The sequence below is a fragment of the Danaus plexippus genome, chromosome Z (assembly GCF_018135715.1).
Source record: "Danaus plexippus chromosome Z, MEX_DaPlex, whole genome shotgun sequence".
Lineage (NCBI taxonomy): Eukaryota > Metazoa > Arthropoda > Insecta > Lepidoptera > Nymphalidae > Danaus > Danaus plexippus.
In genome coordinates, this window is record NC_083559.1 from 8,870,810 (window position 1) to 8,885,269 (window position 14,460).

The 14,460-nt window shown below is 30.9% G+C and overlaps 1 protein-coding gene across 1 annotated transcript in view; it reads right to left on the reverse strand.

The window, feature by feature from the left end:
- LOC116777982 (glutamate receptor 1-like) overlaps window positions 1-14,004 on the reverse strand; it is a 58,188-nt gene extending 44,184 nt beyond the window's left edge. Inside the window, exons 1-2 of the mRNA XM_061526502.1 lie at window positions 13,812-14,004; window positions 2,934-3,083 (exon numbers count right to left, since the gene is read on the reverse strand). Of these exons, the coding sequence (XP_061382486.1) occupies window positions 2,934-3,083; window positions 13,812-14,004 (343 nt within the window). The remainder of the gene's footprint in view (window positions 1-2,933; window positions 3,084-13,811) is intronic.
- Window positions 14,005-14,460: the final 456 nt, after the last annotated feature.

The window sequence follows — 14,460 nt, forward strand, 5'->3', positions numbered from 1 at the left end:
GAAAAACTTTAGTTTCAAAATTTTATTAAAGTTTTTGTAATCGGTTTAGTATGAAATATCAATTTGTTTTTATTTATTCTGAATCATAATAACAGATTTAATTAAAACTTTCAACCGTCTTGAGCTAGATTTTTTTTCCATTAAAACGAAAAAAAAAACTTCCGAAGTATTCTTTAAAATCCACATTTTGGATTTGTTATAAGCCAATAAATGCATTTTTTTTTAATTAGCTGCTGAATATCTGGGACCAGCTATTTGCTTTTTTTTATTAGTAGTTTTTATTATAAAAAGCAGGTTTTCGATAATTTGTTTATATTACTTTTATAATAATTTTCTATTTGGGGGAATTAGGTAACTCTCATGAATATATACGAACAAGGGTTAAAACAATAGAGCAAGAGCTACTTGAGCTAGTCGGTATATCCGAGGTTATTCAAAAAACTTCTTTGGACTTCTAGGTTAGGGAAAAAAAGACGTTCTAAGGGGTAAACTTTTTTTCTACCTTGGATGTACCAGTGTTTCTTGTACAATTATTTTATAAGATTTTTTAAAAATGTTCACTACGATGCATATAGCTTGTCATCTTTCTATCTGACTATTTTTATGAATCAGAATGGTAAGCACTGTCGATGATATAATCTTCAAGATCACTGTTCATCAAAATATTGTAAAACTTTTTTTTTACGAAAATAAACTAAGATTTTGATTATTACTTTTTTTAAAAGTATTTATAAAGTTTTTTTTTATATTTTATTATTTCAAAGGCACTTTTCTGTTTTTTCAAAGGTATTCAATGCTCACTTTATCTTAAAGAAGGGTGACCAAACAAAAAATATCATTTACAAGATTATCACATTAACCTTCATCATTTCAAAGGTGATGGAAGGATTTGTCATAGAAATATATATTTTTTTCATATCTAAATAATCCTTGATAGGATCTCATATAAAACCAATTTATCTAATTTACCAACAAATACATTAAGTAAAAGAAATAACCACAAACGAGCGTTAATAAGTTTGGTGAGAGAAGTCAAAAAAAGGCTATAAAATCAAACTTTAAGCCTTACTTTAGCCTTAAAGGAGCTCCGGATCGGACTATAATGAAGGAAAAGTATGAGAAACAATATAAAATCCCAGAGGATATTTGTGCGCCGGCGTCCAGATCAGATATATGTATTTCTGTATTCGCGAATTTTAAAGCGCGTTGTGGGAACAGAGCTTACAGTTCCTTGGGAAACCAACATACTCAAAGACCATGCCATCAAGGTCAACAAGTATTACGAGCTCACTAACTAACTCACTAGAAATAGATTCATTGTGGATTTGTACATGGTAGAAGTGGGAGCGAGTGCTATAACGGCTACATCTCTCTACAACCTACTGAAAGACTTGGACCTTTCCAGAACTAATGTCAATTTATTCTTGGAACGTACTTCGAAGGCAGCCTGCCACCTAAAGCTCCTCTTCCTGCAATACGGTGGACCCAGCACCCGCACGGTGATTCTATGAAATGCTGAGAAATTTTTTCGCTATCTATTTTAAAAAAAAGCCCTTTTGAAGTTGAATATAAAACTGGTTGAGGATGTGGTCTACACTTGATTTACATTTTGACGTCGGAATACAGATCAAAACAATTTAACTGAGAGGTACATCTTAGACACAAAAATTTTTGAACCACTTTGATTTTTTTATTCTATAAAAGTCCTAAATGTAATAAACCAGAACGAAGGTTTATCTAGAAATTACAAAAAAAAGATCTTTAGGCAAAGAAACGAAGGATGTTATTGAGTATGTAACAAATTAAGATAATTTAGTTTCAAAATACTTTGAGTTTTGATTAGAATGATGAAATTTTTATGACAATATAACCATTTTGATTATTACGTTTACTGCTTTGATGTCTGAGTACGAACTTCTTCCCTCTAAGTCTATACGACCGTTCATTTAGATTAATAATTTAGGTATTTCACTATAGTAAAACCTTCTCCTTTCAATGGTCGCGTTCTTATTGTTTTCTTTTGCTTAAGTAATGGTGTATTAGGCTTTCTTTTTTTTTAAATCTTCTTTTCTTATATAACTCTACGACTGGTCGTTAGGGCCCCTTAGTGTTGATATCATTCACACCAAGGTGATGATTTTTATTTTCTGACTGTGAAAATGTCGGTGGTTCTTCAATTTATTTTCTTTTTGTTGATACGCAAGTGTATTAACTTTTTTTTGATTTTGAATCGATATAAGGGCTTATAAACCAATATATAACAGCTTGAAGTATCTTATTCTGATAAAAACATTTTACATCAAAATATATGTATACTAGCTGAGCCATGGAACACTTCGCTGTGGAAATGAATAGCAAGTTTTATTGATGTTTAATTTTTCAATAGTTGATGGTGTACAATATTTTTTGGTTTCCCATTGTTTGTGTTGATATAGGGGCTATCTGGTTTTCTAACACGGGAATATGAAACATACAATTGTCCATGTGAAAATAGAACCACATTTTTCTAAAGATTGACCTTGAGCTTTGTTAATTGTGACTGCCAACGAAAATTGAATTGAGAATTGCAATCTTTTAAATGGAAATGATGTATTGGTCAGAATCATGGGAATTCGAGGAATGAGGACATTTTCGCCTTTGAAGTGCCCCCTTAAAATCGTTGCTTTAGTGAAAGCTATTCATTAATTTTTTAAACTGCAAGTGGTGTGCCGTTGCAGAGTTTGTTCCCCGCGCTTTGGGCAGATGGCTCACTTAAGGCTATTTTAGTATAAATATCGTATCGTGAAAAATAGATAAAAACCATCCTTGAAGCGTGTTGTATATCATGTGAAAACTTCAGTTGATTCGGTGCAGAACATTTTGAGTTTTTGAAGCATACACAAACTAACTTAACATTTTTATATATACAGATGATTAAATTTTATTATACTCACTGAGTCGGGATAACTTAAATGCATCCGCCGTATTAATAACATCGACGAATAGTTGAAAATCAAGCCGTGTTTTGTTCAAAGTGTTCAATTGGACCATCGCAAACTTGAAAGCTTCTTGAATCTCTTCGGAGTGTTGTTCGAAAACTACGCCTGTAAATAAAAAGCTTTTTAATAAATTTATACTCTTTTTTTCATTTTGTAAACAAATCTCCCATTATTACAAAAAAAAGTATGAAATAAAACGAGGGGACACATCAAGAAACACAAAAATCTTAACAACTACAAACATTAAACATTATTAAAAACTTTTTAAATTATCTTACGTGCTTTTAAAGTAGGTAAATTTTTAGTACTTCAGTGTATCGCACTAGGATTTTAAAAAATAATTGTAAATACAACAAATCTTTTTAACATACATCTTAAATAAAACTTTTAAATTTTATATACTTATAAACGCATTAACTTGTGATAAAGAAGTTAAAATGATTTGTGTTCAGAATAATTTATTGATAAAAGTTTGGCTGACCACTGGATATGAATATGACTAGAGTGCGACGGACGTTCACTATTTATTATTTATTGAACATACGTTTACTATATAAAATTTATAGTTTGGCCTGGATATGGAAAAATTTGATTTTATTGTTTTGATACCAAAACAAAACATTATTGTTTTCGATATTTACTGTTTTCTGAACTGCTGACAACTTAGTAATGGTAGTTCTTAATTGATTTAAATTTTTAATAAACATTGTACTATCGGCATCGCACTTGTAATAATTAGCAGTATTTCCTATTTCATAGCAATTACGCATTATTTATATTAATATTTATGTATTCGCGAATTTTAAAGCGCGTTGTGATGATAGAGCTTACGGTTCTTTCTGAAACCAACATCCCCAAAGACCATACCATCAAGGTCGACAAATATTACGAGCTCACTAACGAACTCACTCGGTTCGTCGTGGATTTATACGCGATAGAAGTGGGAGTGAGAGGTATAACGGCTAAATCTCTCTATAGCCTACTAAAAGACTTGGGCCTGTCCAGAACTCACATCAATTCATTCTTGGAACGTACTTCGAAGGCAGCCCTAGTAGGTTCTTTTCAAATTTGCTTAGGTAGAGAAAGGAGCTTGGACAGTGGAGGTGCGCGTTTAACGTGCGTTAGTTAGGGCCCCCTTAAACCTAAACCTGGGCCGCAAGTCCCAGGTACTGTTGAAGCTCCTCTCCCTGCAACGCGATGGACCTGGCACCCGTACGGTGAATCCATTGAATGCTAAGAGGTTTCGACTCTAAGTAGGATCATACTATAATTACAGATATGAAGATTTTAAACGTTAAGCAATTATTAAACACTTAAGTTGCTTGTCACAGCATAGTCAAAGTTTAATAGTTTCCATAGAATAATAAAATGAATGTTTTTTGAACACACGTGTTTAATGTTTTTTAGGGATATTTATGTGTTTCAGCATTATCGGAAAGCCAGTTGTTAATCTGAATGAGAATTGGAACCACACAAACAATTTAAAAGCATATCTCGAACAGTCATTGTAATCATTATATACACTATAGTCTCTATACTTTTATTATAAATAGAAACTAAGTAAAAACAACGATTATTGTTTTTCATATTATGATATTACGAATTAATATATTATGTTCCAAAAATTTGAAAGATTCTCTTCATATCAACGACAATCTGTTAATAAAATTGAAACTATTGAAATCATAGAACATATTGTAAAACCGTTTCGATTCTAATAGAGAGGCATGCGAATTTCAAAATAAAACTGATCGTGAGAGGGACGCGGTAGCGGGGCGCGGGTAGTGGGGTTAGGTAGTTAGGTTCTCGGAAATTTTGTCGCTATGGAGCGTTTCACCGGTGAGCAGCGTGCGTTCTACGTAAAGGCTTATTACAAAAATAGCGATTCGTGTAATATTTCGCACTGAGTTTAGTTTACATGATTTAAATCAATGTCCTAGTGAAAGTGTTATCAGATCGTGGGTCAAAAAGTTTGAGTCTACGGGTAAGACACTGAATAAAAAACCTTCGGGGCGTCCAAGGTCAATAAGAACGGAAGAAATTGTAAGCGAAGTCTCGACGTCCGTACCCCGCGATCCCCAGTTATCAACCCGAAAGAGATCAACTGAGCTCACTATATTAAGAACATCATTGAGGCGAATTTTGCCAAAAGATCTTAAATTTCCAAGAAAACCAAAAGACCAAAAGACCACCATCTTCGCCGTGATTTTACCGAAAGAATGTTACAGCGTTTTCAAAGTTTGAACAATATTCTCTTCTCTCATGAAGCTCATTTTCATTTAACTGGATATTTGAATAAGCAAAATTATCGGTATTGGACCTCAGAACATCCCAAATTAAAACATCAAAGACCATTGCATTCACTTAAAGTGATGGTTTGGGCAGCCATGAAGGAATCATCGGACCCCATTTCTTCGAAAATAAGCGAGGCCAAACCGTAACAGTAAATTCTGATCGCTATACAGACATGTTACGTAACTTTTTCTTCCCACAACTATATAATTTTGAAGCTTACAATAGCAGGACCTGGTTTCAACAAGACGGCGCGAAATCTCATACATCCAAAGAGTCCTTAGCAGTAGTAAACGAAATGTTTACTGGAAAACTGATATCGCGTCGAGGGGAGATTCCGTGGCCTCCTCGGAGCCCAGATCTCACGGCCCTGGATTTTTTCTTTGGGGGTACCTCAAGAGCCGCGTTTATGCCAATATACCGATGACAATTGCCCAGCTCAAGAACAACATTTGCGAGGAAGTGTCCGCTATCCCACGAGCGATGTGTCAGCAAGTTTTTACGAATACGAAGGTCAATTCGAGGAGTGTGTACGGGTGGATGGTGCACATCTCAGTGATATTATTTTTAAAAAATAAAATTCCCATTTGTTTACATTATTATAAATAAAGATTATCTTTCTTAAGCCTTGTAGTTTTTTTTTCTATGATTTTTAAAAATTCGCATAAACTAATGGCCCACCCTGTATTTTACAAGAGTTCACCTTCATGCACAAAAACAAAAATATCATATGTATATAGATGTCCTGTGGTCATAATATTTAATTCTGTACAATCTAAGCACAACAAAAGCTAATGTTTTTATTAGTTAACTGTCATAGAAAAATATAAAATTTATTATTTTTAAGGCAGTGACTGATTTGAAACTATTATACATAGAAAACTACAGAATTAATAGACGTATGTAGTAGTTAGTAATTATTATTATTAATTGATATTATCAATGTACTGTTAGATATTCGATAATTATATTAATATTTTCTAACCAATATTGCTTTGCTCGGGTATCTCCAATATAATCAGACTTAATCAGCGCTTAATGTGCGCTTCAATACAAGGATAGAATAAAAATGTATTATTTTGTATTTTTATCATAGTTTGTTTACTACGAGTTACTTAGACTTTCATGTCTAAGGACAGCAACTAAATATTTTTTATGTGATTGAATAAAAAAAATAGAAAGTAATTTTTATTCCAATCATGAATATTGTGCCAAAACAAATAATAAAAGGGTAAGTATAAGACATGCTTTGATAAAAATATCTAATTTGTAATTTTTTGATACTTTTGATTTAAATACTCATGACGAAAATTTTTAGTTTACACTACAAAAGACTCCGTCAAATCTCACAACGATTTTTCAGAATTTAAATGGAAAACACTCATTTCAATTCACGCCTAAAATGTCCCCATTCAGTGTGACTGACGCTTCATCTCCCGTGACAGTGCGGTTCTAGCCTGACTGATTATATCTTGAAGTCAACATTTATGAAAATATTATTTATTTTCATGGCTCCAGTTTATTCAAAATATTATTTCTATTGTTTCACTTTGCAATTCAGCCCTGTTAGAATAAATATAATAATAATATAAAGCAGATTATTAAGGTTTTGTTGCAATAAGCTATTAATAAATACTACCATCTTTCATTTTTTATAGTCTGTAAATTTTGCTTAATTTAAATTCAATCTAGTTATAAAAAAATATAATATAATTTTAAAATATATTGGATGACTTTATATGAATTCTTAATAAACGTTTATTATTAATCCTTAATCAAATTAATAATATTATATCTTAACTATTGGTGTATGGAAAGCAGCATCAACTTGGTGCGTGGCGTTTTATGGTTTTAGGATTTGTTAATTTTAGTTTAAACCTTATAAGTAAATTCACAATGAAATATTAAAAATATAGTTTAGTATAAGTTATCAATATTAAAAAACTACCTTCGTTTGAGCTATGGTTATATACTTTTATAACATTTAGAACGATCTTATTTTTTTAAGTTTACGAGTATGTTACGTTAAATAATTAGACAAAATACATACCTAATAATCAATACAGAAACATATAATTCAGGAGAAGATAATTTATATTACATGTTCAAAAGAGGATTTCAATCTAAAACGCATGAAATATGATTTATAGAGTACATAAAATCAAATGAATGTAGATAAGGGTTTTAATTACTAAGCAACTTTTGTGTTACTATTAGTTTGTTTATAATATGTTACATAGTTTGTCTTAAATTAAGGAAGGAATACTTATAACCTTGGTACGTAAAATAAATTGCTTACATTTTTTTTCGGAAAAAATAATTGTAGTGTTTTAATAATTCACTAAAATTAAGTAGACAATATTTTTGCACGCATAAAAATGATAGAAAGAAACAAAGGAATCAGAGTTATATAAAGATAAAAGTTATGTATATATCTTGATTATAAACACTTAAGAGTATTAAAGCTTTTTAAAACCTTGTTGGGACTATCCATTCGCGTGTCTACATTTTATTGCAACGTATGGAGCTAAAGTTTTCTTATTTTCACGTTCGTGACAACAGCTGCCTTTAATGCCTCTTGTTATTTTATTTAATCCTTGGCTCCATTCAAATGTCACGAGATGGCCTACATTTGTTTTGTTTCTTAATTAAAAAGATAACAGCTTGTTTTGACGTTTAAATTATGATCAACAGATATGAAAAAATTTGCGGCTGTTGTAGCTTTCACCTTTAATTTAACGTTTTGCTTGCCGTGTTATTGATATCTTTATTGTAGTTATTTTAATGATTAAAATTGCAATCACGAATTTTATATCTTAGTTAAATATTTTATTGCAAAGTAAACTACCATACAATATTTTTCAGAAATAAATATGAAAATATTTAAATCAAAATATATTATTCTCTCTCTCTTTCTATTCTTAATCCTATGTCTCCTAGATGGGGCAGAAGGCGTCCACAGTACGCCGCTATACCGTTCGGTCTTGAGCTGTAAATAGGGGTCTGTAAATAAAATAAACGTCGAGTAACAAGGGGTTAAATTCTTATTGATAAGTTATTTCTATAAAAATCGCATCATTGAAAAAATTATATCAACGAATACTATTATTTTTATTTTATAATAAATAAAGGCAATAGAGTTATTCAGACAGAATAACTAAGTATTGCATTTTGAAAATTATTTAGTAAAAATTAAATTGTGTCTCAATATGCAAAACAATAAAGAAGTTTTAGCCTATTCAAGTCCCTGAATTTAATTTAATCACCAGCTTTCTAAAAAGTGCTAGCGATAAAAGTATATCTGTTTTCTTAATGTTGGTTCTTAAGGGATTAGTGTGTAGTGACGAAATCCTTCGAATTTTCACTGAATTCCCATAGGACTTATTTAATGAGAGACTTAAATGAAAAAATATAAACATCTGATGAAAATACATTGAGCAGCATGACATTCAGCAAAATTTAAGAGAAAACAAGTATCCCTTGCTCTAAATCTGTACTTTTTTTTATTTAAAATTCGTAGATATATAAAAGCCTAAACGAATACAAATGTAAATAAAGTTGAGCTAAAAAAACGGACAGAAATTGATACAAGTAATAATGAGACAGAAAAATGGAGAACGGAAAAATTTGCTATATTATTTATATGTATACTTCATTTCTTTATTCTGACTTGTTGTATATTTGTTAGAAGAAGCATTTTTTTGTAGTTAATCAGCATCATTAATCAAGTGTTGCATTAAAATATTCCACCATTTACCATTCTTCCATGCATTGTTGAAATTAAAGTAATCTTTCAATGTTTTTATTTAATTATTTTTTATAAAAATGAAATGTACTTTTTACTTATAAACAACATCATTTTAATTTTATTAAGAACATAAAACATAGTATGTACCACAATGTATATTTGTAATAATTTTTTCACAATTTATAAATAGTCTGATATATTCAATTGTAATCTGTAATAATAAAGCCAACGGGCAAGTTTTGGTGGCTATGGTAACTTAAACTTAGCTATTAATTTCCCATAACGTTGGCAAACTTGACCAATAAGTTGAATGAAACAATATATAAAACTCCATACCACATTGATAAGTTTATACAAATGAACAGAATGGGTCGGAACACATAGTAGGACAATGCTTTTAGTTCAGTTCAATAGTATCATTTTTATGCATTTAAAATAAAATTTTCTTTTACTTTGCTCTGTTACTAATTGCAATGCTAGGCATGCAAGAGCTGCAAGGAAAATTATAACATAAAAATGCATATGTATATAAAGAGGTGAATAATCTTCCTATAATATGCTGATATTACTTATGTATAAGGTTTGAATGTACACATAATTCAACAATGTATGCATTATAATTATTGTATTCCTTTAACATTATTTTTTTATAATTAGTTATCCTTGCTAAACAATTTTCTTTACATTATTGTGAGTGTAAGACTTTTATTTTAGAAAATAATTTAAGCCCATTGCTCATTCATTGCAATTTATGCTACGGCTTTTTTCGTTAATTAATTTTATTAAGGCGGATATATTACTTTATCCCAAAATAAGCATTATGTTCAAGTAATAGTATTCATATTTTGGTCTTTTTATACTACATTACTTTTCACGCAATCCAAATGATACTTATATATAATATCTAACTACTATCCTGTCTTATAAACTAATTAGCTATGATATACCTCTAGTCAATTTTATAAATTTAATGAAACCCTTTTTCTTTCTTGTTTCCCTTTTTATTATTTGCGACCGTTTCGGTGTAATATACTCTAAGTACCCAAAAACCGTGAGGACTTAAATAGTGCGCATTAGCAATCATTAGTTACTGAATTGTATGATGAAGCAGTGCATGTACGGAATGGCGCTATTAATTTGCCTCTGTAAATAAATGTGTGTGTCAGTATGGCGACGCTGTGGCGTCTCGAAAGCTCTGAGATTGGTTCAGCTCAGCCAAATATATATTATACTGATATATATTTCATAAATCTGTACATAGAGCAATTTTATGAGCATACTTTTTACTATTTAATCTTTCAAGTTAGAAAAAAAAGGTTAAACCAAACTATGTCTGCTACGCCTCGTTAACATCGTATTATAAAAACTTCCATACTCTATAGGACACAATAATTGTTTAAAAGAAATAAACAAATGAGATTTAAAATACCTGGATAATAATTAACTTATTTCTCATTGATCATTCCATTTATATTTAAGAGGATTAAATAAGACATTATTTTATTTGTTAAGCAGATCATACAAAAAATTGTTTTTTTTTTTTTGTAATTACGATAAATTTAATACCCATTTATAACGGCCGATTTTTGTTTTCGTTTCATTTACAATTATAACCTAAAATAATTCTTTAACAAGGACTCTTTAATATATAAAGTATAAAAATATAAAAAGTAATCATTTTTAATGACATGCCTTTGTCTTACTTTTTTTGTTTGAAATTAAACAGAATTTCTAGAATAAATATTAAGACCTGCGGAAGGACTTCAAAAATTAAAAAAAAAACCATGGAACTGATTTTGTGACAGTGAATTGATGGAAGATTTAGCAATTATTGAGGCTCTTCTTTTTTTATTTTATAATCATCATGGCTATCATTTTAATAGTAACATATTTATAGAAATAGAATTTTATGTATAGGATCGATTTTGTATAATACCTACTTCTATGCGAAGTCATATTATGAAAGTTAATTAATTACTTTCTTTATTTTAAAGTCTTTTAAATAAAAGCAAATCTTTTTGTTATATCACCGTAGAAATTTTGAATTCGTTAAAATAGGGGGAAAATTTAAAGGTTCTCATCAAACGCTCTTCGATATTTTGCTTGCAATATTGTATTCTCTCAACATATCTCCGTTAGTCATTGGCTGGTTTCACAGCTACTTGCATGGCCGCCGCCAATGCGTTCGATTGAATAATATGTATTCAGACTGGAATTATGTCAATGCTTGTGTACCGCAAGGTGGAGTGTTGTTTCCCTTGTTATTTTCAGTGTTTATCAAAACATAGTCTACTCAAATATTACTTCTTGCTTCCACCTGTATGCTGACGATCCAGAAATATCAGCAATCAAATCTCACTGATATTTCCAATACCATTGATCTGGTCAATGAAAACCTGCAACGTATTTCTTAATGGAGTAATTTTTTCGGTCTTAAAATTGATCCCAGCAAGACCCAAGTAATTCTACTTGGAAGCTCTAAACTTATATCAAGGTTGTCGGACATTGTACTAACTCACGTAGCCATTGATGGCATTGTTATTCCCTTTAACAAAAATTAAATACCCTTGGAGTCGTTTTTGATGTAACTCTGTCTTGGGGTCCGCAACTAACTGAGTTGAGCAGGAGGATGTACGCGTCTGTGGGTTCCTTAAGAAGACTACGTAATTTTATTCCAATCTCTACCAAAATTGCCTTAGCTTAATCTCTTCGTTTTCCTATTTTAGACTACGCTGACAGTTGCTACCCGGACATTAAAGAAGAACAATTAATGGAACTAGAACGCCTTCAAAACCTTTGATTTAGGTTTAATTATGTACTTCAGAAATATGACCATATGTTTGATTTTCGCAGAAAAATAAACTTGCTTCCTATCCGTTTCCATAGGTACACTCACATCCTCTCCCTTCTTTACTATATACTCTTCAACCCTTCAACTCCATACTATTTAAAAGAACGGTACGAGTTTCTTCGTGATTTTCACAATCGTTCTCTTCGCTTCTAAACAAAACTTCACTCCAGAAGTTCCCTCCCACTGTTCTCCCTTTAACACGAATTCATTTACTGTAACTGCTATTCGACTTTGAAATGAACTTCCTTTAAATATTAAAGTTCCGAAGTCAGAAAAGTCATTTAAGCATTTGGTAAAGATTCACTACCTCAATCAATGTTACTATGTAATGTGTAAAATTAAACTTATTTTTTATATATATGATATGCTAATATTATTTTAGATTATTTAATTTCAAATCTAGGGTGAATTATTTATATTTTTTGCATTTAAGTGGTTACTTGTTAACTTTTTTAATTTGTATTATTTTTACGATTTCTTTTATGTTTACGCTCATCAAGCACCTTATATGTATATTTTACTCTTCCTTGTTGGTTATCTGGAAAAGATCGTTCTTTAGCGATAACGTCGCCAAAATTGTACATTTTTATCTACTATAATTCTAATAGTTGTTAATTTAAGGGTGTACAATAAAGAATATTATTATTATTACTAAACGCAACTATTACTAGTCCAAAATGGTGGCGCCAGGTTGATTCAGGTGATGATATGGAAAAAAGATCATTTTGTTCTCTATATGTTTAAAATTTTTCATAAATATAGTAGTCATGTTTTAACCTTGTAATCTTTTCAGCATTTCTACTTGTATAGTTGTTTTATAAAAGCTTACTTAATTTTAATTATTCATATTTACTAACATTTTTTACAGGTCCATATACAGAGGTTAGTATAATCGTTTTCTTCTTACTTAATAATACCTTTCATTAGATACATTCAATTTAACATTATTTATAATAAAAAAAGACTATTTTTCTTAACATACCCAATACTTTTAAATATCATACAGCTAAAATTGTATAAACATATTTTATTATTAAATTAATGTTATAGTCGTTGGATGCATTATCGTTCTCGTAACGTATCGTTAATTCTTATTATTTTTAAAACATAGAACAAGTTAAAAGTTGCTAATTAAGTTAAGTTTATTTCTGGGTGGTAAATCCAATTTATTTTCACATTACCCTGACGGTATAAGGTTATTTTATGTTGTTGAAGTGTGTATTTATGTCTATAAATAAATAAATATTATTTAACAAAACCATTGTTATATACTACGGCGGTACATAAAAATCTATAATATTTTTTCCTAATAGACATTTGAAATTATTTATATATTATTATAGTAAAAATTAAATTCATAGCAAATATATTAACAAAATTTGTATGATTTATGGGAGAAAAAAATTAAACACAAGTTTGTTAGTCGGATATTACGTGTGTTATTAATTTTTCATTTCACTTGAAGTATCGATTACTTTTCAGCAACCGTGATCATTAGAAGACGAGATTGAATCATTATCGTTATAATATCAAAAGATTACTAGTAAAAATAGATTATAGATTTAGTTTTTAATTACAATTAGACTCGACTGTGAGAAAACTTAAGCTATTTATACTTAATCAGCTGGACAGCAGACTTCGTATGCTCCGAATAGTCATGCTTTTATAATGAATAATATTTACTCAATTAAAGCGACTTATTATATCATCTATTGAGAGGTCTGACACAAAAGATTTTTTTAAATGTTGACTGGATAGTGCTTGTATGACATTCCACCTGTTGGAAGGTGGAAATGAAGTCGTAACTGGGGAACGCACTATCGTAGTATTAGCCTATTCACGTTTTCTTGAAGACACCCAAATTCGCTCGAAGGAAACACAGGCAGGCAGTTAGCCACCCAGGTAACTAGATCTGGCCATACGTTATAGGTGGAAAGCTTACCTAGAATGCTATCATGCCAGACCGAGCCGAAAGCTTTCGAGAGGTCGAGTAAAACTGCGAGAGCTTCACCATTATTCTCTGGAACTCTCCCCCATAACTGTGTGCCGTGTTCCAGAAGATACCCAGTTAACCGATTTCGGCTAAATCCATTTTGTCGGTCACTGAGGAGATCATTGTCTTCTAGGTATGCCATGAGGCGTCCCTTAATATACGTTCCATAATCTTACAGATTATGAATATGTTTGAAATCGGACGATAACTATCAGGATTTGCTCAGAACCCTTCTTCGGCACAGGAACCACATTGGCAATCTTCCAAGACTTAAGCACTTTGGCAGTCCTTAAAGAGATACGGTACAATCGTGTCAAAACAGAAGTCAACTCAGACGCACGTGTCTTGAACACAATGGCTGAAATACCATCCGGGCCACCAGCTTTGTACACGTTAAGACTACGCAGAGTTTTCAATACCTGTTTGTTAGTAATACGGATCTCTGTCATTTAGGAGACAGTCAGGTAAGCGAGGTGATGTGCGATTATTGCTGTCCAGACTTGAATTTTGAGCTAAAAGAGAGAGAGCAGTATTGCTTTCTCCTATTACGTATGAGTTAAAAAGCTATCAGGTTTAGTCAGAGGAGGTAGTGAAGACT